Consider the following 27,272-nt stretch of genomic DNA (forward strand, 5'->3'; position numbering starts at 1 on the left):
GCATATTCAGGAGTTATTTTATTTCAGTCATATTCAAGTTATCTCCCCTGAATCATACTGACCAACAAAAGAGTTGTTTGTTCCTCTATGTGTTCTAGTCATATAAAGGTCATCGTATTCTTACAACATAACAATGTTTGTATTTTCCTTAATATCACCCAAAAGATGAATCATGTCCTTTTGGCTTCTTTGATAAAACTACGAAGACGGGAGTGGTACTATTAGAATGAGTGACCTTTTGTGCTCCAGAATTTTTTTTTTTCAGCATAGTCACCACCATTCTCAATGCACTTTTGCCAGCGATGAATAATGGCTGCGCATGGGTGTCTGTAGCGCGCTTCCTCATGCAAGGGCATTCTAAAAGTAATGCATCTTATTTTGTTTTCATATAAAAAAGTTGAAGAGCTACAAAGACAAAAGTGGCACCATAAAAATGAACGCCCTTTTGTGCTTCAGAATTTGTTTTTCTATATAGTCACTACCATTCTCAGCGCACTTTTATTAGGAATTCAATGACGCATCTCTGCTTCTGACACACGTCCATGACAGGGGCTGCTTTCTTAGAGTCTCATACTGTCAATATCTGCAACAGAGAGATGTAACTTCTAGGTCATAAATGCATAAGTTCAGACATCATAACAATGCCATTTGCAATCCCTTCTGATTCCTTTCGGCGGAATAAAAAATTGGTGGCATTATTTTTGGAACACCCTTCATATAAAATATGGCGAAACGCTGACGGTAAATAGTGCTGAATCTTGCATAAACTTAGATGAATTATCATATTTTGAAATACGAGGTGCCATGAATTTGCAACATTTAGAGACTGTAAGGTCATTTTTTCTAATTAAGTTCTTTACTTATTTGCATACTTCAGAAAGCTTCACCACATGCTTGAAAACAAAATTCTGCTACTTATCACAGCCATGGGCTGGTCTTTGTTAGCAAGATTAGATATGAATGTAGATATGGGTGGGTAAAGATAATATTTAAAAAACAAAAAAAAAAACAATAACTTGACCCAAAATTGTTCATCGGTTCGTTTGTTCACACCTTTCTCAGTAATCGATCTTTCTACTCCAGTCGTTTCTTCCCCAGAACCGCTAGACTCTGGAATTCCATTCCAGGTCCCTGCTTCCCCAACTGTACTGACATGCAGAAGTTCAAGTGTAACGTGAACCGACATCTTGCCCAAATCCCTACATAGTACCCCAGTAGTTGCTGCCCCTGATAGTAGCCCCCTACACCACAGTGGCAATGTGCCTTGTTTGGGATGAAAATGTAATAAAAAAAAAAAAAATAAAATAAAATAAAATCACTCCTTGAATTTTTTAGAAATTTTGCACAAACATTAGTCATGGTAAAAGTAAATTTTTGCCAGAATGGATTTATTTACTTGTGAAGGGGGGGGGGGGTGCGCATGCTCGGTTTGTTTACACACACACACAAAAAAAATAAAATAGCAAATATATATTTTTTTTTCTTCCTAATTTTTGTCTTTTTCTGCATGTTTCTTTGAACAGAGGTCGCTTCGCTGTGGTAAAGCGCTGCGTACAAAGATGTTCTGGCCAAGACGTGGCTGCTAAGTACATCAACCGTAAACACTTATCGAAGGAAGCTATAGAGACAGAGTTCAACACATTACAGAGCCTCTATCACACGCACCTTGTTAAAGTGTTTGATTTGTATGAAACACAGACTAATTATATTCTCATCATGGAAATGTAAGTTGAATTTGTATTTTTCCATTTGTAATTTTTTTGATTAATTGATGCCACAGTATTATAGAGGGTATCAAAATTATTATTTTATTTTTATTATTTTATTATCATTATTATTATCATTATTATTATTATTATTATAGGGGGAGTGTCTTGTCCAGTCATAAAATACGCTTAAATATACTTTAATTCATGCAGATTTCATACTTATTATTACAGAGCCAATTCTTTATTGAATATTATATTGTACCTAATATATAGTACTGATTTCAAAAAGTTAAAAACGACTTGGATGCCATCAGCTAGAATCGAAACCAAAACATTTAGTGCTCCAGCCCCGTTCCTTGCCATTTAATCTATCGGCATATAGATAAGAAAGATTTTAAATTAAACCACTTCAAGTTGTAAATGAATTTTCACATGCACAAAAGTAATAGAAATATTTTGGCAAGTTGAAATGAACATTTTGCATTTCGACTTGCCGACATATTTCTGTACACGTTATTCATCAATTCAAAGATTTTACTTGTTATAAACCATCCTTAGTGTATGATTACTATTTCTTGTTTATGAATTTATCGGTTAAATATTTACACAGATACACATACACTTCTGATCAAAAATTTAAGACCACTTAAAAATCTTTAAAAAGAAACCTTTTTTTTTAAGGATAGATTTTAAACTCTTCTGACTTAAGGTTACTAATACTACAATCTAAAAGGTTATGGAAACAAAAATTTTATTTAAAAATTTGCATTTTTATTAAATTAGGCTTTTTACACATGATCCAAATTATAAGACCAAGGGCATAAATTGTTAGATTTATGGTAATTCTAATGTTTTTAGTTCAGTTAGAGATTAGCAGTCACTGTGTAATGGTGTTACCATGCAAGAAAACTAACCAAAGTTGAGCACTCTCGAATTCTAGGATTCCATAAGTGAGGTTTGTTACAGCGAGTGATAGCAGCTTAGATAAATCGCAGTAAAACTGTTATTTGCAACTTTCTAAAGAACACTGAGAATTATGGAAAAGCAAAATCCTTTGGTTGGCCCCCCCCCCCCCAAATATTTCTTCTGCATTGAGTAGGAGAATCAGGCGGATTGTTATGAATGACAGAGGACTTTCTTCAAGTCAAATTAAGGCGGTTACAGATGATGATTGCAGTTCAATAACCATCAGACGACACAACAAAAAGGCATGGTAAATAAAGGGTGTAAACAAATTCTTCGATTGCTTCCACATCACAAAGTGGACCGTTTAAGATTTGGTCATGAATACCAAACCTCGGATGTTGAGAAGTGGAAGAAAGTCCTGTTTTCTGATGAGAAAAAATTCAATTTAAATGGTCCTGATGGCCTTCAGTGATATTGGCATGACAAAAACATGCCCCTTGAAATTTTTTCCACACGTCATAGGAGAGTCTATAATGGTATGGGATGCCTTTTCTTACAGAGGGACGATGGAGCTCCAGGTGGTGCAGGGGCGTCAGACAGCAGCTGGTTATGTTAGCATGCTACAAAAAGCACCTTTGATGATGGAGGGTTATCGTTTGTGAGGGGATGGATGGCTATTCCAACAGGATAATGCTGCAATCCACACTGCAAAACAGACCTTGAGCTTTCTACAAGAAAATGGAGTCCATCTCTTGGGACATCCTGCATGCTCACCAGACTTGAACCCAATTGAAAATGTTTAGGGATGGATGACAAGAGAGGTTTATCGAAATGGCAAACAATATTCAACAAAAAATGAACTTTGTGAAGCCATCTTCAGAAACTGGAGCAGGATCCCCCACACCTTAATGGAAACCCTTATTTCTAGCATGCCCCAAAGAATGTTTGAAGTCATCAAAAGCAGTGGAGGTAGAACTCATTATTAAGTTTGACTGTTGAATGTTTTCATACACTTTTCATATACTTTTTGTACAATTTAATAGAATGTTTGTCTCTGGTCTTATAATTTTGATCGTGTGTAAAAAGCCTAATTTAATAAAAATGTAAATTTTAAAAATAAATCTTTGGAATGTGGTTTTTGGTTTCCACAACCTTTTAGATTGTAGTATTAGTAACCTTAAGTTGAAAGAGTTTAAAATCTATCCTTAAAAAAAAGTTTTTTTTTTTAAAAATTTTAAGCGGTCTTAAATTTTTGATCAGTAGTGTACATCTATTTTATTTACATCTATATATCTATAAAAGTGAAAGTGTCTGTGTACATTTCCCTACGCAATAACTCTGTCAAGCCTACAGACTCGAAATTTGATATACATGGTACTGAGATTTGGGAAAATCGATGTGATTGGTTTTCGGGCAGAAATTTTGCGATTAGGCGGTCAAAGTTCAACGATTTGACCTTTGAGAACTCTACCAAACTCCTCCTACAATTTTGGGTCTAAACACTTGAAATTTTAGATATAGATTCCTTGGACATGAATCTAACTTAATAACTTGATTTCATCCCTAAACAATAAATTTTAAGGGGTCATAATAGGGATCAAAGTTAACAAAATTGACTGTTTTTTTGTTCAGCATCCACCTCAAAACACCTGAGCAATGCTGGACTGAAATGCAAGTATATAATATTATTAGAATTATTCTTATATTATCATTACATTATCTATATAGTAATAGGATAGTGTGTGTGCATTATTTATTTTGTGTGTCACTCTTACATATGAATGACTGCCATTTAATTGTTATGGACTTTTATTTCTTGTAATAAATCATTTTACCAAGAATTCTTCATAGGTTTTGGTTTCAGTTTCGATTATAGCTGAAGGAATTCATATATTTTTGTTATAAGTTTTGGTTTTGGTTTCGATTCAAGCTGATGCACCCAAGTCATATGGATATATTTTTTTTTTATTTTTGAAATCAAAACTTTATAATATATAAAAATCGATAGAACATTAACTCTATAATAATATATACAAACTTTGCAAGAATTAAAATATATTTAAGCTTACCTTACAACCGAGCTATGCTGGGTGTCCCTGCTAGCCTAGATAAATACTTTTACAGTTTTAACAAAAGAGCTGCAATAATATCAGGGCATCTCCATTTACGTTGAACATCCACAAAAATGCCAACATCAATATATTACATATGAAAGAGTTCACTGTGGAATTTCCACAAGTCCCACTAGTTATTATTATTGTCATCATGAAAATGTAAGTTTTCATTTTAATTCAAATAATTGTTATTTATTCAATAAACAACTATGTGTTCACAGTGGAATTATGTATGAAAATGAAACCTGGCTAGTGAGTGTTGAGGATATGTGTTGCATGATGAGAAATAATATGAGAGTGATACAACGAATGTGTAATGTGACTCTTAAAGAAAGGCTTAGTTTTGATGACTTTAGAGGGTATGAAATCTGTATAGGAAGACATCTGCTGAACAGGAGACTTTGTTGGTATGGTCATATTGAAAGAATAGATAAAAGTTTTTGGGTTAGTACATGTAGAACAGTTGAGGTAGTAGGGGGGCAATGAAAACATAAGTTTGTAGTGATAAGCATAGACTTAAGAGAAAGAGGGATAAATAAAGACCTGGGCAGAGATAAAGTAGTTTGGATGTCGATTTCCCAGCATGTAAAACAGACGTTAAATCTAGTAATAATTTTTTGATTTTTTCATCCATTTTATTTTAGGATTCCTTCTGGTCGTTTATTTGAGTTCATTTGTAGCCGGGCTCATTTTGATGAACTTCAAGCTGCTGAATATGTTCAACAAATACTGGATGCCATTCAGTATCTTCACAATTGCCGTATTGCTCACCTCGATATTAAGGTTAGTTTGATTCTGTTATTGTTGAGTTTTTCAAATTTATCCAGTCTATAGTGAAAAAAAAAAAAGTTAAAAGATATTTTTTATTAGTTTACTATCAGTGGTTCCCAAACACTGTGCCATGGCACACTAGTGGGCCATGAATAGGTTATAGATGGGAAAAGGTTTCATATTGTTATAACCTGAGTTGTTTGTAATGATAAATACTCACACATTATTACCTATGTAATATTGATGCTTAAATATATTTTTTTTAAAATGTATAGTAAATTGTTTGTTTAAATTGTTAGATATTTTAAAATTTCCATAAGAATAAACATTGGTAAGCATCGTTAAACATTCATTCTTTGTTATGGGTGGGCCGTGAAAATTTAAAGAGCTCAATAGTGTGTCGTCATATAAAAAAGCTTGGGAACTACTGATTTTACAGATTCTGGGCAGACGACATTAACTCTCCTGTCCCATCCTCAGTAAATGGTTATTTAATTTTTAGGAAAAAAATATTAAGCAACAAATTTTCACATTGTACATTTTTTTTTACGGAACTTGTTCAATTTTTTTAGTTGGGTTCAGTTTCTTATGTAAGTTTGATGCAAACAAACTGTGCTTGTACGTACCTATGATGGAAAGAAACTATCATACACCAAAAAGCAAGTAAATTGGTCAAGTAGTTTTATTTTTATAAAAAAAATCATTTTTAAACAAATTTGAGTTTTTTCGGCACTTCTGCATGACAGTGCCATGAGGCGACTAAGATGAGTTATCAAGCCCTGTTCTTTGAATGAGAAATACCCTCTACCGGCCGTTCTGTGAACCGCAAATATAAACAAGTGTCTCCGAGAACACAAAAATATATAATAACGAAATAACACAAAAATATAGGAAAAGCAAAATATTGATTGTATAAAAAAATATAATTTTAATGTTTTAATATTATTTCTTTTAAATGAAAATAAAATAAATGCTAAAACATGAAACATTTATAGATTGTTTTTAGAATTTTTTTTTTTTCTGTATGATTGTATGAAATGTAGCAACATATAATAACTTTTTTTTTTTTCACAATAAAATTGTACAAAAATATATCAAAATATAATTTTAGCAAAATGTAGCAAAATATAATTTTAAAAAACATGAAACATTTATAGAGATTTAAGAATATTTTTTTGTTATACGAAAATATTTTGTTTTTTTTCGTCACGGAAAGATTGTATAAACAAATATCAAAATATAATTTTTGGTTTGTCAATAGAGCAAAATATAATTTTGATATAGAAGTTTTTATTTATTTATAAAAATTTATAGAAATCTTTAATAATATTGTTTTTTTTTTTAATGAGTGATATGATTTATCGACTCCTGTTCGACGGACACATGCCTTCTATTGGCAGTTCTTGAAACTAAAATACACACATTCGACTCATGGCATTGTCATGCAGAAGTGCCTTTTTTCCAATGCTCTGACCACTCCTTCCACATGTAAAGAATGGCTTTCTAAAATCTCACTTGAATTATTTGGAGTTATCACCTTCAGATTCAGGTGTCGCATTTAGCCATAAAATTTAATTTTCTCTTTTAAAGAATTTTATGAATTTATTTCTAATTTTTCCATTTTACATTAAAATTATTTTTTTCCATTTCAGCCTGAAAATATTGTAGTTGATTCGTGTGTAAATCCTGGTGTTAAATTAATTGACTTTGGTGATGCTCGGCATATTTATAACAATTATTACATTCACCCTGTTGTTGGCAACCCAGAATTTATGGCCCCTGAATTGGTTAGCGGAACTCGTGTCGGACTACTCACTGATATATGGTATGTAGATAATGATATCTGGATTTCTGGTTCGATTTATAAATTTTATAAATTTGTCCGAATTTTATAAATTTGGCCCATTGTTTGAATTTTATAAATTTGGTCTGATTTATGAATTTTATAAATTTGGTCTGTTTCATGAATTTTATAAATTTGGTCTGATTCATGAATTTTATAAATTTGGTCCGATTTATGAATTTTATAAATTTTTGGCATATTTTATTTAATGTAAAGTTTGGAAAGTAAATACATTGATTTTATCAGAATAGTTTCGTAATGTAATAATAAAATCATTGAAAATTCCATTCAATTGTTTTATAGATCTCCGTTGTGATTTTGTAAAAATTGTACGTATGAAATCACACAACATGTCAAATTCAATCATCTTGTTTTTATTTCCCCTAAGCACATAATGTTCATACATTTCAAGCATGTTTTTCTCAAGTTTACATGCATTAAACTAAATGGATTTTAACTTTAAATGATTTGTCATTTAATAATATTTAACAACACTATAAAACCATTTTTAATTAGTATATTGAAGTTTTTCTTGCATTCTGATGTGACCATGTTAACCAAAATGGTTTATTCTTTAATTGTAAAATCCTTTTGTGTACTGAATATATTCTTGTATTTTAGGAGTGTCGGCGTAATTGTATATGTCTTGCTTAGTGGGGTGTCGCCATTCCTGGATGAAAGCCAAGAGGAAACCTGCTCAAATATTGTACGCAATGATTACAGCTTCCCCGATGAATACTTTGCTGGTATTTCAGCAGATGCAAAGGATCTTGCCCGATCGATGTTGATGGAAGACTTGAAGTAAGTAACAAATATCAGTGAAAACCATTAAAAATGCAAACCTACTTGTATAGTAGATATTGAGTAGGGTAGATAAAATAGATATTTTAGAACACCTATTGATACATCGGTTCTTATTTAAGATTCGATTTAATTAAAAAAACAAAAATGCTGTACATACTCCTCACAAAACGAAAATGTCATATTCTAAAAATTACGACAATTGATCAAGTAGTTTTTGATTTTAACTAAGAAAATAAAATTTTATGGTGAGCAAGATGGGAGCTGTGGACCGCCATGTTTATTAGTTTAAAAAAGAAAAAATGAGACCAGTAGTCTGAATAATCCAGAATAGATTTTTTTTGTTGCAGACTTCTATCCTGTTTTTATAGAATCAAATATTAAGTTTGTGGAACGAAAGACATTGCTGACAGAGAAACGATAAACAAACTGATGTTACTTTGTATCTAAATTGGCTGCTTGTTTACATTGGAGATCTTTTAAACCAACGCAATTCAGGTGAAAACATTATTACAAAAGTTATGAAGAAGTAAAAATAGAATTTATCAAATTATCAAGTTTTATGTTTATGTTTTAATGTGGAAAAGAGTTGTGCGACAAATTCAGTATGACAAACAAGGGAGATAACCCTTGATTTAAATTGAATTAAATTAGGGTCCACCATTTTTAAACCGAACGTAATTGTGGGTAATTTTTTGTTAAAAATACATCTAGCACATCTTCTGGATCATTTTTTGTAATTTTAGGCATTTATACAAATTTTGACCGACACATAAGTACGTAATAATGTTTTCACCTGAAATGCGTTGGTTTAAAATGATCAATGATCTTCACAAGCACCCTAGATTGTTTTGTTGCAGACTTCTGTCCCTTTTTCATTCAAATTCTGAAATGAAATTCTCTTTCATGTCTTTTGTTCTTGATATCGTATTTCAGTAAACGGCCGTTAGCACAGCAGTGTTTAGAAAGTGCATGGATCAAGAAAGCGAGCATCCCGCGGACTTCCCCGCTCCGCCCTAAACCTATCTCTACCACACGCCTTGCTGATTTTGTAGAGAGAAGGAAGCACCAGGTTTGTTTTGAAATGTCGCTCATTTGCAAATAAAATAAATTGAAAACAGTTTTTCATATCCTCACCATTTTTTTTTTTTTCCGCATAAAACAATTTAGTTTTGTATGGAAAATTTCATTCATCATTATATTGTATGAATTAAAAATTCTATTGTTGGCATTGGTTTCCCCGACATTTTTCTAGTCAGGACACATTCTAGAAAGACATTGGATGAGACCACATGAAGGTTGTCAACATCCTAAGTGAAAGTGATTTTTGCGGAACGAATAGGATTTGAACTTGGAACTCCCAGGTTATCAGTCCATGTCGTTAACCACTTGACTACCATCAACTTCCAAACGCTTTTTTAAAACTAAACCGTACAAAATCAAAGCCACATATTCCGAACATTTCATATCCACATAATTAATAAATGCTGATGAGTATAAATTTTGGTGCTTATACAGAATAAGATCTGTGTTATTGCTGGAATTTTCCAGGAAGTTGACAGAAAATGCTGGAAGATGCTGGATGAAAGTTTTGTGATTTAAAAGAAAATTTTTTATGTTAACGCTGGCCAATTTAAAAAAAAAAACATTATTTCTGTTATTACAAAGATAATTCAATGAAAAATTAAAATAATCTTCTTTTTGCTGCTACAAAGAAAATACAATGAATAATTATTGAAAATTTTTTTATTAAACTTTAAGACAATTCAAATCTAAAAAAAAAAAAACACTCATGGTAAGGTAAGTTTCGTGAATAAATATTTATTTTTTTTAATAGCAAACTACTGAGAGCAAACAAACAAAAAATTTTAAATCAAGATAAATATTTTTTTTTGTAATAAAGCAATGATAGCAAATGTTTCTGCTGTGATTTCATTGGCTTAGCATTTTGGTACCTTTTCAGTGTTTTTACATAAACAGCCCTGAAAATTCTGATGATAGCACAGTCCTTATTCTGCATAAGAAGCAATTAATAATAATAATAAATAATAATAAAAATGGGTTCATTGTTAGAAAATTGTCTTTTAGCATCTTTTGGGATATATAGTGATAATTTCAGTTTACAAAGTGGAATCATTCATTGCATCCCAGGCAACACCAGTTAGGTATAAGCTTTATTTGTTTCACCTTTTTTTAAAACTTATACAGAAAAGGAAATAAAATTTTAGTTATAGAGGAGACAACTCTTTATATTATTCCATCAAAAGTAAGAAGTTTTTCCCCTTGTTCAATTTGATTTTTTGATAATTAGGTAAAGATGTATCATAATATAAATTGTCTGAGCCAGACTAATTCATTTTAAATAAGCCGAGTGTGAAAAATTTACTTTTCTCTTGACTAATGTTTGTGCAAAAATTTTTTTAAATCCAAGGTGTGGTTATTAAGAAAAGTGCAAATGGATGAACAATTTGGGGACAATTTTATCCTTATAATGATCCCTAGGGGAGCAACCAGAGTCATCCCGGAGAATCCATTCTGGCCAAAATTTACTTTCATCATGACTAATGTTTGTGCAAAATTAAAAAAAAAAAATCCAAGGAGTGGTTATTGAGAAAAGGGCAAACAAATGAATGGATGAATTACTAGATCGAATCCCTCTTTTGTCGAGGGATCAAAAATAAATTGTTGAACTTTTTAGCCTGAATGAAAGATTTAATGTCTCAAAGTGTAGTATCTGTTCTGATGTTGCATTTGAGTCAATTTGTCCTTGGTCAATGGAGGGGAAACCCTCTATACTGGGACAATTATTATTTTTGGTCCTTACCAGAGTGCCCCTTTTGCCTTTTTTTGGGGGGAGCTTGTTTTCCCCTACATTAAAAATGACCTTGTGTCACATTTTGCTTTCGTGGGGAAGCAAATAAATACCAATAAATAGAAAAAGGATTTTTAATATGAATATCAATACACAAACAAGTGAAGAATGCATGGTCCCCCGTAAACAAGGCTTAAAAAAAATGACAAAGTTCAGCATTTGCCTCCTCCATTTAGCCCCAAAAATCCCAAGGGGACATCAAATCCTGGTGAAAATGAACAAACGGTGCAGTTTTAGGCCTGAACATATGTAAATTTGAGTTCTATACCATACAAAAAAAAAGAAATGACTAAGTCCATCATTTGTCTCCCACTCCATTTAGCCCCAAAAGTCCCCAAGGCCTTAACATATTTAAATTTGAGTTCAACACCTTGCAAAACTGCTAAATAGACATACATAGAAAATTTTGTACAAATATGGTAAAATAGTCCCCCAAAATGGAGTGTTTTATTAACTCTAAAAGAGCCCCTGGGGCACACCCAAGAGTTATCGCGAAATATAGACAAACAAAATTATATAGAAATCAGTTAGTTACAACTTTTCAGAAAGTTTTATAAAAATCCAAGGCATCAATTTTTTTTTTAATAGCACAAAAGTGTCAATTTGCGCCCCTGGGGGGGGGGGCAACCAGTGTTTTCCCGGAAAATCTGTTCTGTTACTTTTTTTTTACTCATATCATGTTTAATGTTTGCACAAAATTAAAAGAAATTCCAAGGTGTAGTTATTAAGAAAAGTGCGGACAGATGAACAGACAAGGGTGAATTTACAGGTCCACCCTCCTTTTGTCGGGGGACCAAAAAACCCAAATTTATAAGAGTACATACATACATATATATATATATATATATATATATATATATATATATATACATATATATATATAGTTTCATTAGAATTTTTCTTTCTGTTTCAATTTTATTTGAATTCTATCAATACTCCTTTTTTGAAAGAATTTTTTAAGGAACAATTTAATTGAACGAACCCCGTTTTATGAGCCAATTTATGCAAAATGTTTTATATTAATCTAATAAATAATGATTACTACATCAGCATAATAATGATGTTGGTAATGATTGCATGTGTAATCTATTCAGAATCAGGTGGCAATAACATGAAATTGTCCTTTTTTTTACGCATCCTTTCCAAATAATATTCTGTGAACGTGTAATTTATCAATGTAATTCTTATTATTTTGTTTTTTATGCAAATGTGAATCTCTTCGAATTATAGATTTACATTCCTGTTGATGATGTTGTATGCCAGAATCAAGTCTCCTTATCTCCTCCACATCTCAAGCAAAAATAAATTTTTTTTTTGTTTATTCATTTTTTTTTTTTTTAAACAGATGCATTACCAATCTCAGTGATAATTTATGTAATAATCTATGTAAAATGGATGCCTTGGAAGTTTGTCAGCAGATTTCAACTCTTGATTTACAGGTGCCTTCAGATAATTCACAGGGCACTCTTTTTTTTTTTTTTTTTGCAAAACTCCGAAACTTTTCCAAGTTGTTGAAAATGATGACAATGAGCAGTTGTCTGGCGTGAGAAAAACTGCATTGAAATTTCTTCCACGGACGCGGTATTTTCCTGAAGTGATGTCACAAGAGTTTTTTCACTAAACTAAACTGGATGTCCTGAATGGTTTTATTGCAGTACGATGCTAGTCCTGTGCAGTTCTAGGAGGTCCATGCTCCTAGACTTTACCTTCTCTGTTGAGAAAGGGTTAGTTTAGATAAATACTAACCTTTAAATGCAAAATTTTGATTTCTGAATTTTGTAAACCATCTGCACATTCTTTTATTCGGGTATTCATTTCCTGTGAATATTTTATGTCGCTTTGGTTGCAGAGTTATTCATGTAGCATCATATGCCCCCAACGTTTTGTTGAGACTCATCTTAACGGCCTTCAACAGTGAAATTTTAATTAATTTTTTGATCTGTGAAATAAAATTTGATAAAGTTAAATATGTCCAAATGCATAATTATATATCATATATAAATAGTATTTCGGTTCTTGTCCAGAATTTTCCCTATATAAAAAAAAGAAAGAAAAATCTGCATGACGAAGCAAAAAAAAAATATATTCCAAAAATCACATAAATTGATCAAGTAATTTTTTTTAATAAGAAAATCAAATTTTATGAGTATTAGAAGAGGCAGTCTTGTCCACCATTTTTAAAATAATCTAAAACAAAAAATAAAGGAAGATAACTCAATAATTCAAACTCGTGAGATTTATGTTGTAATGCCTATGAATTTCCATTAATTATTTTAAAATGACTTTATTTATATAAAAATAAACCTACTTGATCAATTTATATGATTTTTGGAATATGATATTTTCATTTCATCAAAGGTACATACATCATACAATTTTTGTCTTTATTTTCTTTATAAGTGGAATTCTGGACAAAACCAGTATTTCTTTCCATCATATTTTTCGACTTAGTATTACATTTCAGAGATTGCCAATTCATACAGACCTTATGTAATGACTTGATTATTTTATCTTTGTTACTTAAAATTACTTGTGTGTCACAATAATAGGTAAATAAATATGATATATAAATATTATTTCCACTATCATAAACCTTACCCCTGATAATAATTGGGATGTCTGTGGATGTTAGGATTGGGAGAAGTTTTCTGAACTTCCTGTCTTGATCAAACTTAGCAACCACTTTCAGTCAAACTTATATAAATAAAAGTTAATCCAAGACTAAGCTGCTCTCCTTTAACAATTACAAGACGCCTCTCCAACCACTGATATCCATGACAAATAAGACCCTACCTGAGAATTCTTCCTTCACACTCCTTGGCCTAACATTCACAGGCAATATGAACTGGAACAAATACATTGAGGATATTCTGAAGGCTGCTGCAAAGAAGATGGGTTCCTTCTATCGAGCTAGAGGACTACTTACTACTACCTGAGAGTATACTGTACCTCTACAAAACCACCATTCACCCATGCATGGAGTATTGTTGCCATGTCTGGGCTGATGCATCTACCACTAGACTCTCTTGGATAGGGTCCAAAAAAGAGTTTTCAATCTAATAGGTCCCACTTTGTCAAGTAAGTTCCAACCCCTGTCCAATCGCCGCAATGTTGCATCTCTGTGCCTGTTTTATAAATATTTTAATGGAATGTGCTCTGATGAACTCGTTGCACTTGTGCCCCTCCGATGTATATATCCCTCACAAACCTGCTTAGCAACAAAATTTCACCTCTTTACTGTTGCGGTCCCTAAATGCCAAAAAGCTTTCTACTTTGATAGTTTCTTCCCTTAAACAGCTAGACTTTGGAATTCCCTTCCTGCTACCTGTTTCCCTGACTGTACTGATATACAAAAGGTTAAATGTAACGTAAACCAACATCTTGTTAATCCTTCCTAGGCCTGGTCACAGATAGTAGCCCCTTATGTCCAAGTGGCGATATGCCTTATTAGGGGTGAACATGGTAAAAAAAAATTGTTTATGCAATAAGAAGCCAAATGAACTATTCATAAACTTGCATTGATAGGAATAACTTTTTCTTTCTTAAGTATTTTAAAAAGGAACAAACAAAAACTGGATGCCTTTAGGCTGTGATGTAAATACAAGATGAAGCACTTTTTTTTGTATGTTTGATGAAATGCAATTTCATGGTTCTGTTTGATCTTTTTTTTTATCCTTACAAATAAAATTATCTGTTAATAATATTTCTTTTATTTTCTCTCTTTGCAAGCTTCTTTTTGGTGATATTTGTTTTAAAACATCAGTGTCTTTTTTTCTTCAATTGAAGAATCTGTTATTTTTGTCCATAAAAAAAAACTGTTTAAGACAAGAATATAAATGGTTGGTTATAGTTAAACATTGGAGCATACACCTGATATATATATATATATATATATATATATATATATATATATATATTATAGGAGAAGAAATCAAGATTGTAAATTAAAAATTGACAAGGAAATTTATTGTTTGACAGAATAGCCAAAAAGAAATTTATTAAGAAATCCTTAACCTGTGGATTAAGGATTTCTTAAATATTTTTTGACATATTCTGTCAGACAATAAATTTCCTTGTAAATTTTTAATTTACAGTTTTCATTTCTTTTCCTTATGACCAGCTCTACTTCCTATTGTGGTTGTGTTGAGCTTTTTTTTATCTGGTTGGGATTATTATATAAATATTAATATTTATATTAGTTTTAAGTTTACACTTGCTTTTGTTTAGTAAACTTTTTATTCCCATTGCTTGAATTGAATTTATAGCTACACACACACACACACACACACATATATATGAGAGAGAGAGAGAGAGAGAGAGAGAGAGAGAGAGAGAGAGAGAGAGAGAGAGAGAAACAAACCAAGTTATGTGTTCATCAATAGTTCGTTTTTATTGCGAAACTTCCTCTGGACATATTTATATATATATATATATATATATATATATATATATATATATATATATAAAAATGTTTATGGGAAAACAGATGATGATCCTTGAAATAACTCTGGGACTATTATTGATTCATAAAAGCAAATTAATTCAGAAATTGCAGGAAATCAACTGACTTATTGGCAAAATAGTTTTCCAACAAAAGACAAATTAATATATATATATATATATATATATATATATATATAGTTTTAAGAGTTAAAAACCGTGCTTATTAAGATAGAGTTGACAGATCGATTTTTTTAAGTTTGTGGTTTTAAGCAAAAACAACAATACTTATGTTTCATGTCGAAAATAGTAATATATCCAAAAATTAAAAAAAAATTGTTGAGTAGAACAATTGCTTGTTTTTATTAAAAAAGTCTATCGCTATCGGCTAAAACAAAACGTTAGCCATTGCAGTAGCAAAAAAAGAAGATAAATCTGTGCCCTGTATTCACAATCTTCAAGGTGTTCACATCTAGGGAAAATATCATTTCCCCAATTTTCCCTAAAAGATTACTTTTAACTATGAATAATTTTCTACTTGATGAATATTCGTAATTTTTTAGTATATTACTGTTTTCGACATGCTAGTTTAGTAAGTATTGTTAATTTTGCTTAAAACCACATGTTTTAAAACATGGATCTGTTGACATTATCTTAACAAGCACCTTAAAAACTTCCAAGACTATATATAACAAAGAGTTCACATATTGCTATCCAAGTTTTCAGATATTGTTTATTTTTACTTATATAAAATTACACAAAATTATTAACAGCAGTTCCCTTCATCAGAACAAAATCTGGGAATATGTCATTTCATACACAGGAAAAATAATCGTGATGAACCTTTTCTTCAGATTCTGTTCTGATGAAGAAAACTGTCGCTAATAATTTTGTGTAATTTTAAAATAAAAAAGATTTTCTGTAAACTTGGATACCAACATGTGAACTTTGTATTTGGAATATGAACTTAATTTAAATAACACAGGGTGAGTCACGGGAAACGGATTTTTTTTTTTTTTTAAGGAAAACAAAACTCTGCAAATATTTCATCAAAAAGGAAAAACAATTCCAAATTAATAATCAAAACAAAATTTAATGTAAAAGATAAGCAAATAACAACAAACTAAACGGCATCTTAAGCAGGTTTAAAGAGTACCTTCCTCACTCCTTGTCCTTTACTCAAGGAGGACACGGAGCATTCTAAAAAACATCCGTTTCCCGTGACTCACTCTGTATATATTAGTGGCGTTCCAAAAGTAACGCCACTTATTTTTTATTCTGCTTTGTTGGATCAAAGAGGATTGCAATTTGCATTGGTATGATGACTGAACTTATGCATTCATGACTTGAGAGTTTCATCTCTCTGTTGCAGATATTAACAGTGTGAGATTCTAAGAAAGTAACTCCTGTCATGAACGTGCGTAAGAAGTAGATATGTGCCATTGAATTCCTGGCAAAAGTGCATTGAGAATGGTGGTGACTATGTAGAAAAATAAACACAAAGGGTCACTCATTTTAATGGTGCCACTCCCGTGTTCACAGCTCTTTAACTTAAATAGGAGGTATTACTTTTGCAATGACCCTTGTGTGTGTATATATACAAGTCGTTCCAAAAGTAACGTCTCTTTTTTTTTTTTTTTAACTCAAAAAGTTAGAGCTATGAAGACAGGAGTGGTACCATTAAAACGAGCAACCCTTTCTCCAGAATTTATCTTTCTACATAGTCACCACCATTTTTAATGTGCTTGCCCATGATGAATGAGAGCCTTGATGCTACGGTCGTAAAAGTCGGTGCCAGTCACCATCTTTTCACATCTGGGATTATGACATTGTTGTTGGAGAAATACTGTCCACGTAATGCATTCTTCAGAGGTTCAAACAGATCAGGACTATACAGTGGGTAAGACAGCACCGTCCACCCAAACTTTGTCTTACATTACCGGAATATGGCATTAAAAATTAGTAACAAAATACAGTACAGTATATAATGCACATGTATATAATCAAATAACATTATAAATAACAGCGTAAGGTGGGCCAAATATTGTAACCAAGGGCTGGAAAAACATAGTATTCCACATCGTAACCTGAAAAAAACGTATCCTAGGATCACCGTATCCCGGGATTCTACTGTACAAGAGAGAAAGAGATAGATAGATAGATATTTTATCAAAAAACTTTATGAAATAATTGTATGTTCATGCCATTTAAAAAAGTCAAATGAACAAAAATTATACAATTATAAAAGTTAATAGAAAGAGAATTCTCAAATAACTACATTTTTCACTATTCCTCATTCTTTTTTGCTTCAACTGCAGCGATTTTTGGCGGGGGGAGGCGGGGGGGGGGGCGGGGATTTAAAAATAATCTGCAGTTATGGCCAGTTTCATCATCTATTTTATGTTGAAATCTACAATAAAAAAAAAAAAAGCAATTTTAATTGTTGGAGCTTTATCTATTTTTTTTTTTTTTTTAAAGTTGTCTGATCATAATTGAATCAACTGCCTTTATTTTCTTTCACTCCATGGCCAGTTAATAGAGCAGATAATTGCAAATATTGCCAGGTGACTCTTCAATTAGTCATCTGAAAAACCAAGATGGCAGACATTTTGCCAACATGGCCGCCAAAATATTCAAGGAAAACATTTTTTGCACATAATATTTGTGATCATGGATTAAATGGTTTATTCTTTTACCTATTTTCGTATGTATTAAGGAAATTTATAAATGGCAGTAAAATACACAGGTGTAACAGATAGACACAAACTAAAGCAAATTAAGATATAGCGGTGCAATGAGCGATGCAGATTCAGTATATATATATATATATATTATACACACATTATACTTGCATTGTGTTCTTGCATCAGCATGATTAGATGGAAGATTCATCTTGTAATATTTTGGAAAATCCTCTTTCATTATGTGTGTTTGACTTTCAAACATGTATATTATGGTTTTTGTCCTTTTAATAGTAATACTTTGAGTTATCAACTTTACACATAACCTATATTTCTTTTCTTGTGCACATTTTGTGGAGGCAATAAATATTGTTTTTAATCTTTAATATTATTTTTATACTAAAACTTTCTCAATACAGCATATATGTAATTATTTTCTTATATCCTGCATTGTGTTCTTACTTGTGTCAACATGGTCAGATGGAATTTCCGTGTTGTATAATATTTCAGGAAAATTCCCTTTGTCATATATGTTGCCTTGCCCCAGTATGCACGCTTGAACTAAAGCCAAACACATAAAAAGAAAAATTCAGTCAATAGTCTAGTTCCTGAATTTTTTAGATGAGGATCAAGCAGACATTATTTCGATTTTACGAACTACTGTTCTTATCTTGAGTGTTATTTTCACAATGTTTCCATCCATCTAACCTCCGATCTTCTTCAGGTGTATTTTGTTGAACTCGGGAGTTTTTCTGTCAAACTTGGGAATCTGCACTAAATTTGAACGGAATCCTTTATTTGATTCACACGGATAGCAATGCTCTCGTTCCATCAGCTATCATTGTGTAGAAGTCCTAAGCAATTCACAACTATATATTCGGGTTACCCGTACTGATGGTTTGTAAAGTTCAACCTCCAGAAGAGTGTAACTTACAACTGAATTTTACCAAGTACTTTATCCACTACACAATGGTCCTTATGGACACTCAAGAGGAGTACAGTAGTCCGAAGAATCTAGGTTTAGGTTTTGTAGACAGCTCTGTATTTTCTTGTTTATTTGGCAGCCATCCTGAAAAATATCCTCCATCTTGGATTTTCAAGTGACCAATCAGAGAGATTTTAAGAGTTTCATATTAAGAGTATCCATACCAATTTTTACTCTTGTATTGATGAGTATCTGAAATATTGTTTTTTTTTTTTTAATCTCTTCTCTGCTCTATTAAATGTAGCTGCGACACAATATCACTCCTGTTCTAGCAACACTCTTACATTTTTAAGTGACTTCATGTTGCTTGTTGGTCACTTTGTTCAGTGTTTTTTCTTTTTTTTTTTTGTCATTTTTGCAAAACTATGATGAATAGAAGATTTGCAACTGATACATAATAACATGTTTTTTATAATTAATATTTCTTTTCATCAGTGTTAGTAAAAAAAAACCCACTGTTACATAAACTAAGGGGTTGTCTCATATGAAATCATTTTTCTTACAAAAACTCCTTTAATAAATTAATACTTAACTCCAAATCATACATTGTCTTCTTAGACGTCATTAGCCTTGTGCATGTGTATTGCTATGCTCTGAGGACTAGGGACAATTTTTGTTCCTGTAATAGAAAGCAAATTGACATGCTTATCATGTTAATAATTATTTTGATTCTAGAAAAGTTTAAGGCTTAAGGAATCTTAAGAAATTATAATTCAGAAAATTTTGCTTAATTGGTGGCTAATTAGTACAGATCAAATTTAATGCAAATCTGAAATATTTGACTGTTGAAATGGGAGGCTGTCTTCACATTATGCCCTCCTGTTTCCTCCTAATTTAAAATACTCCAAAGAAACTGAAATTTAACCCTTCAACTGGCCTTGATAAATGGTTAACTTTCTTGTAAAAAAACAAAAAACAAATAGGGTGGGGGATATTTATTGATAGATGTCTAATATGAAGAGTTTAAATTAAAAAAGATTGGAAATGTTTGAATTTTCCCAAAGTGATTTTACCTCTTCTTTACTAATGTTAATTAAATATAGTCCACATTATGAACCCTTACACATAGTGGCTATATTAAATAATTCATCATGATTAATCAATTGGTTTTGGGGTAAATCCTATAGAGAGAGAGAGAGAGAGAGAGAGATAGATAGATAGATAGATAGATAGATAGATATAGATATAGACAAATTTACAAGGTTGCTACACTGGACGTTTCGAACAGATGGTTGGTTTAAACCACAAGTCCCCATCAGGCGACTTTAAGAAATGCTGGTCTTCCACAGAAGAAAATCAGTTATAAAAAAAATTTAAAAAATTAAAAAAATAAAAAATCAGTCCAGTGTCGTGACCTTGTAAATCTATATCAATAAAAATATATCTTGCTCCTCTTTTATTGAGTACTCTTGATAAGCTCGTTAAATTCATCAGTTTTCTCTCTTGAATATCTAACTTGGAGTATATATATGTATGTGTGTGCGTGTAGTTATATATATTTAGGGAATAGCCTGACGAATCCTCACAAGGATGAAATGCAGAAAATTTTACCTAACTTAATTGTCATATATATTTTAAAAACTTACCATATAAAACAATGTAAACTTATACAGGCACCAAATTTTATTTATAGGGCTAGAAGACTAACACTGATTTAAAGAATGTTTCGGCCATCTCTTGTGTTGTTGTTTATTTGTTTATTTTTTCCTTGCACTTTCTTCACTTTTTCTTGATATGTACCCTGTTATCTGTTGTCTTGCAGAGCGACACCTTAAAGTGAAAACAAAATTAAAAAAAAAAAAAATCAAACACAAAAAAATATGGAAAAAATAAAAAGCTGTGGCTGTGTTCAGTGCCGCTGCCAATCATCGTCTTCTGCAGTGCTGTGATCTCAATTACAACTGTTCCGTCTGCTGTCTCGGATGTGCCTCAAGTCTGCTGCTACCATTGCCGCTGCCGCCGCTGCTGCTGCTGCTGTTGTTGTTACCTACCTACCTTTACCTGACCAACTACCTACGTACCTACCCAACCACCACCACCACCACCACCATCATTTGCCTATGTGTTTGCTGCTGTTGCTACTACTACTACTGACCACTGCTATGACCACACACACTGCTGCTGATGCTTTATAGACTTTGACCCTTTGACCTTTACTTCTACTCCTTTTACAGAATTTTTTTTTTTTTTTACACATCTTGCACGTTTTTTATTTTTTGTTACTTATGCAGAATAGGATCCCAAGAAAAGTACAAGGTTAAGAAGCTCTCTCGATAATGCTCCGTAGTATTTTTTCCCCATTAGATATTATTGAAATTACAAAAGTTTGAGCCAAAAAGATTTAAAAAAAAATATATATATTTTGTAATTAAAATTTTTTTTTTTTTTGCTGCAACAAACTTGTACATTAGTTAATAAGTTAGGATTGGTTTGTAAGGCCAAAGTGTTTTGTTTATTAATAATTTTGCCTTAGATTCCATAAATAAAGATATTTGTATATTTGTCATACTAAAGGTTTCATGCTCATAAAGGCAACATTTCATACCTTTGGTATGAAAAAAAAATCCAATATTTAAATATCTTATATTCCTATCCCTCTAACTGAACATACTGGTTAATTTTTCTTTAAGAAATGGTATATATATATATATATATATATATATATATATATATATATTAAAATATAATTATCTACAAACATGTTTCATTGTTTTACAACTCGTTGGCATGAATTAACCCAGTAAGATTCGAAACTGTGACACTAAGAACTGAAATCTAACGATTATATATATGTATATATATATATATATACACACACACACACACACAAACATTTTCCAAATCAAGATAACAAATCAAAAAAAAATTACATCCTATTGTATATTTTTCAATGGTGTTACAATTGTTTTAACACCATTCGGACAATTTTAAACTTTATGTCGTTCAAAAATATTCCAAATTGGCATTTCATCAGACAGATTGAAAAAAAAGGTACTATATATATATTGTATCATTTTTCAATCTGTCTGAATTTTTTTTTAAAGCTAAACGGTATGTGATTTCTTTTTCATTTTTCAATCGGATGACAGCTCACTCATTTAAAAATTCCCTATTGGGTTGAAATAAATTTATAATGAGATTTGGCTTAATATTTGGTTGGTTTTCTTCTTTTAACATACATATATATATATAATATTATTTTCACGTGCATAAAAGTATAGATATGCATGTTTCTAGCTTTTAGCTGTTGTCAGCATAGGTTAAGATCAAACTCATGACACCAGTTGATCACCACTTGAATACACGATTTTTTATCACTTATAAATTGAAGATTTGTTGTTGGCGTTTTGTTTTTTTTTTAGCAATATTGATAACTTTAAAACGCTGTTATTTTTATTTTTTTCCGTGACCTTAGCGGTTTTTTAAGAGCTATAAGCTCTTAAGGTATAAGGTAGTGGGGAAAAAATAAAAATAACAGCGTTTTAAAGTTGTTAATATTGCTAAAAAAAAAACAACCCCAATAACAAATCATATATATATATATATATATATATATATATATATACATACACACACACACACACACATAGTTAGTCAGGATATGTTGAAAAAAATCAATAAAGTGCTTGATCGTAAGAATTAAATGATATATTCAGAACATATTTTGGGGATATTTTTAAATATTTATTTCAGTAGTGCTCAATACATAGTAGAGCTTTATAATAATAGAACAGAAGTATTCAAACTATTTCTGTATTTTTTGATAGATGAATCAATAATGAAAAACTAATACGAAACAAAAAGCAAACGCACAAAATGCATGGTCACATAATTTTCTTTCGATTTCGTCTTTCTGACTGATGCTAGTTACAAATGCACTTCTGATGATTGGTGATACCGTGCAACTGCAGTAAAGTGCTAAAGTTAAGTGCATTTATTATCATGTCCAGAAATGCTTTTCTTGTTTTTTAAGGGAAGTGATATTTGCTCAACACTGCTGGGGAGCCATGATTTAATATAATGTTTCGTTTTTTAACCCACAAAACAGTGGATAATCCCTAAAATCATATTAGGACTAGTGTGAACTGTTGGAAGCGAACTAATGCAGCGATTACAAGAGATTTATTGACTTACAAGTAAAATAGCTTTCCAACAAAGAATTTGATATATATATATATATATATATATATATATATATATATATATATATATATATCCCAAGTTCTTTGTTGGAAAGCTATATATATATATATATATATATATAATTTATTCCGAGAGGGAGGAGTAAAATTATGCAAATTAACATTTATTTATTGTCCAAAAGACAAGGAATACAACATAAAATTACTCCATGGAATAAGGAAATAATCTTTTGTGCCGTGAATTTCTTGTTTTTTTAACAATAGATCTTGTAAATATTAATTTGTATGGTTTAACTCCTGTCATATGTTGAACAGAAGTAAAATTATAAAAAGATCATTGACACCCTAATTAGAAAAATCATGACAAAAAAAATTCCAAAATTCATGATGTTGACCATCTTATAATTTATTCCTTTGATTCAGTTGACTTATACAATTCTTGACAGTATCTGTTTTGTAGCACAAAATCAATCACTTAATTATTTTATCAATCAGTGAATCTATTATGCCCTTAACTCATCAGAAGAAATAGCAACGATCAATCCGTCAAAAGGAATTGAAATATGATTTGACATGGTAAAAATCCGAAAATTGGAAGAGAAGCTGCAGTTACCTTTATATTTTTCCATTACGCCATATTGAATTTTTGTGCTACGAAACAGATACTGTCAAGAATTGTATAAGTCAACTGAATTAAAGGAATAAATTATAAGATGGTCAACATCATGAATTTTGGAATATAATTTTTTGTCATTTATTCCTTCTCTCTCTCTCTCTCTCTCTCTCTCTCTCTCCATATATATATATATATATATATATATATATATATATATATATATATATATATATATAAATGATTAGTTTTTTTGGAAAAAGAAATCCAGCAGAGTGCTTAATTAAAAGGAAAATCCGAAAATAAGAGTGTAGTTATATTTTGTATTTTGTGTACAGAAAGTTATTAGATGAAATCAGTTGTGAGATGAGTATTGGCTAAAGAGAGCTTGATATGGATATCCTAAATGGTCCTAATCATCAAGCTTGTAACCGACGGTACCAATGACTTGTCTCATCTAACAACTTTCTGTACACAAAATACAATATATATATATGTTTTATTTTTTATTACCGTATCTTTCTGTTAAGTTACATTATTGTTTCAGCTACCCGGCCGTTGTTTTGGCCGTCTGTAGCTTCCTCAGACTTTTACAGAACCCTCTTCTGTAAAAGTCTGAGGAAGCTACAGACGGCCAAAAAAAACGGCCGGATAGCTGAAACAATAATGTAACTTAAAAGAAAAATATGGTAATAAAAAATAAAACGCATATTTGCTCTACAACAGTATTGAGCACTTTCTTCAGTTTTTACTAATTACCATTTCCACTATATATATATATATATATATATATATTAAATAAAAGATGAAGAATAAAAGTTATATATAACTTTATTATATCATCAGAATAATAAGGAAAAGTTAGGGGAAAATTTGAGAAAAGAATTTAATTGCTATCATTGCTTTTGCTCTCCTTGATAGTGTTGAGCTTTTCTTATCTTGATAAGTTTTGTTTGGTTAAAGCGTTAACAAACAGCTGTTTGGTCAAATCACGGCTCTTCAGTTTGACTAGACATAGTGTTTTAAACTATACAAAACCTGACCGCTTGTATAGAGAAGTCAGTAATCTTATCTGAAAATCATTGAGCTCACAACAACAGTAAGGGAAATTAGGTTTTTACGTTTGTTTATATTAATCGGTTGCTGAGATTGCTCGATTTTAATTATGAAGTGCAATATTTATTCTAAGTGTAAACCGTTACTTCTACTAATATATATTAAAATGTAAGTAACAGCTACGCAATTGCAATCATATTTCTATCATAGATCTCATTTTAAAGGTGAAGAAATAAGTCAAACTTTCATAAATCTTTTTTTTTAATATCTCTTACAAGAAAAGTTTATCAGATTTTTTAAACGAATGAAAAAAAAAATATATTAATTAGCATCTTAGTTATCATCTGCATTCAGATAAAAAAAAATGTACTGAGCACTAACAAAAAAGCTTCTTGACTTTATATATTATTCTGAGAATATCTATTCTGTATAAGTACCCTTTCTTAAAAAAAATCTCCTTCTTCTTCTTCTCCCTTTGCATCTGTTTCTGTCATTATCACCTGCATTGCCACAAATGCCACACCCACCACCGCACCCCCTCTCCCTGGCCAATGGACAATTGTTCTCATTTTAACAACAGCAGATCGGTCGCTTTGTTGTCTGTCAAACTTATGTACCCATGGTGATGCGGACCATATACTGGCCATAACCATGGTAACTGAATACTGGCCACCAAACAAATTGTTACTCTCTTATTCTGACTATCTTTTTTTTTTATATACATTTTCTTCTGATCAGCTATTGGTCAGCCATCCCCCAAAATCTGAACATTAAGATGCTACACCTTGCTGATTTTTTTCATCATTTTTTTGTTTTTTGTTTTATTATCTTATTTTTATTTATTTTTTGACATCTTAATCCCCACCAAATAATGTAAATATGATTTAAAATTTTATATTACACTGACTTCTTATTGTGCAGAAAAGTAATATTGCAAGTTTTAATGAAAACAATTTTTTTTTTTTTTTTAAATTTAGGACTAGTTGTTCCTACTTGATATTGCCCAGGAGTTTCTTTTTCAAACAGAAATAACTATTATGGATGAATAAAAAGTTAAGTCCCCTGTATTTATAAATGGTTGCCGTTGAAACATATTTCCGAACTCGTTTAATTAGATTCTAGAAACAATTAGTTCTATTAACATTTTACTTAATTAAAGAACATAATTTCTCAAACAGCAGATTGATTTGGCTGCTCAGAATTAAATATTGAGTTAATAAGATATGAAATATTCTTGTTCTTTTTGGCTGGGATCTTTTTATTTTTTATTGTTTTTATGGAAATCGCTCCAGACAAGCATGAAGCCACTTGATGTAAGGAGCTTAAAAAACATTACTTCAAGGTCAAAAACTTGCTAACAATAAGTGTTAAATAGAATAGATTCTGATCTAGATTGATTGAAGTGTAGTATCTGTTTTGATACTATACTTCATTTTTTCTGTTGTCGGTTAGTTAGAGAGATGTTTTTCTGTACTGGTGCAATTTTTGTTTTTGTCTTAATCCAAAATAATCCTTTTTAGGGAACTGGATTTTCTCCACATTAAAAACCGACATTGTGTCTAATTCTGCCCTCATGAGGAGGAAATATAATTGGGAGCACAAAGTTTGGATGAGATTGGCTTTTCTATATTTTCAAATATATGTCATCATCTTTCAGAAAAGAGTTTGTAAATGGCAACCATTTTGACTGTTTACATTAGACAAATCGAGGTGTAGTAGTAATCGGCAAGAGAAGATAACTCTGTCTGGGAATAAATTATGCTTTAGTCTGATCAAGTTATCTTCTCTTCAAAATGACTTGCTTTTGAATCACAGAAAATTTGAAAATCTTAGTAAAAAAAAAAAGTCAATAAATACTTATTATTTTTTATATTTAAATATTATTTTTTTATATGCAATAACAATTTGACATAACATAAAATTGGAATTGTATTTACAGAATTTAGCTAAGATTATTATGACAGGTAGGACCCATTCCCCATTTTTTTTTCTACTCTTCAAACTATTTTTTATTGTTATTTTTAATTATTTGGAGAGAAATATGGGGGGTGGATGGAAGATGACAACTGCAAAACAAACATCAAAAAGAAAAATTTTTAAGACATGTTTTGTTTTGATGTCTTTTATTTGATTATTTAATTTCTTTATAAATCTCCTTTAAATTGACAAGAATGTGGTAAATCTTTTTTAAGTTCTTTTTACGTGAAATAATTAATTCTTTTTTTTTGTTTAGAAACAAGCAAATAAAAAAGGTGTTGGAGGAAAGCATGATACTAGACTTCTACCTCTATAATCCAAGCCAGAAATTACTTATATATATATTGCCATTTTTTAAAATC

The 27,272-nt window shown here is 31.0% G+C and overlaps 1 protein-coding gene across 13 annotated transcripts in view; it reads left to right on the top strand.

The window, feature by feature from the left end:
* Positions 1-21,314, top strand: part of LOC145248297 (kalirin-like) — an 858,283-nt gene extending 836,969 nt beyond the window's left edge. For all 13 annotated transcript variants that reach the window (XM_080110176.1, XM_080110182.1, XM_080110183.1 and 10 more), the window contains 6 exons: positions 1,524-1,724; positions 5,374-5,512; positions 7,153-7,325; positions 7,965-8,144; positions 9,081-9,216; positions 20,885-21,314. In XM_080110176.1, the coding sequence (XP_079966302.1) occupies positions 1,524-1,724; positions 5,374-5,512; positions 7,153-7,325; positions 7,965-8,144; positions 9,081-9,216; positions 20,885-20,902 (847 nt within the window). In that variant the 3' untranslated portion in view covers positions 20,903-21,314. The remainder of the gene's footprint in view (positions 1-1,523; positions 1,725-5,373; positions 5,513-7,152; positions 7,326-7,964; positions 8,145-9,080; positions 9,217-20,884) is intronic.
* Positions 21,315-27,272: the final 5,958 nt, after the last annotated feature.

Source organism: Euprymna scolopes, chromosome 26 (assembly GCF_053919585.1).
Source record: "Euprymna scolopes isolate OS-2025 chromosome 26, ASM5391958v1, whole genome shotgun sequence".
Taxonomy (NCBI): domain Eukaryota; kingdom Metazoa; phylum Mollusca; class Cephalopoda; order Sepiida; family Sepiolidae; genus Euprymna; species Euprymna scolopes.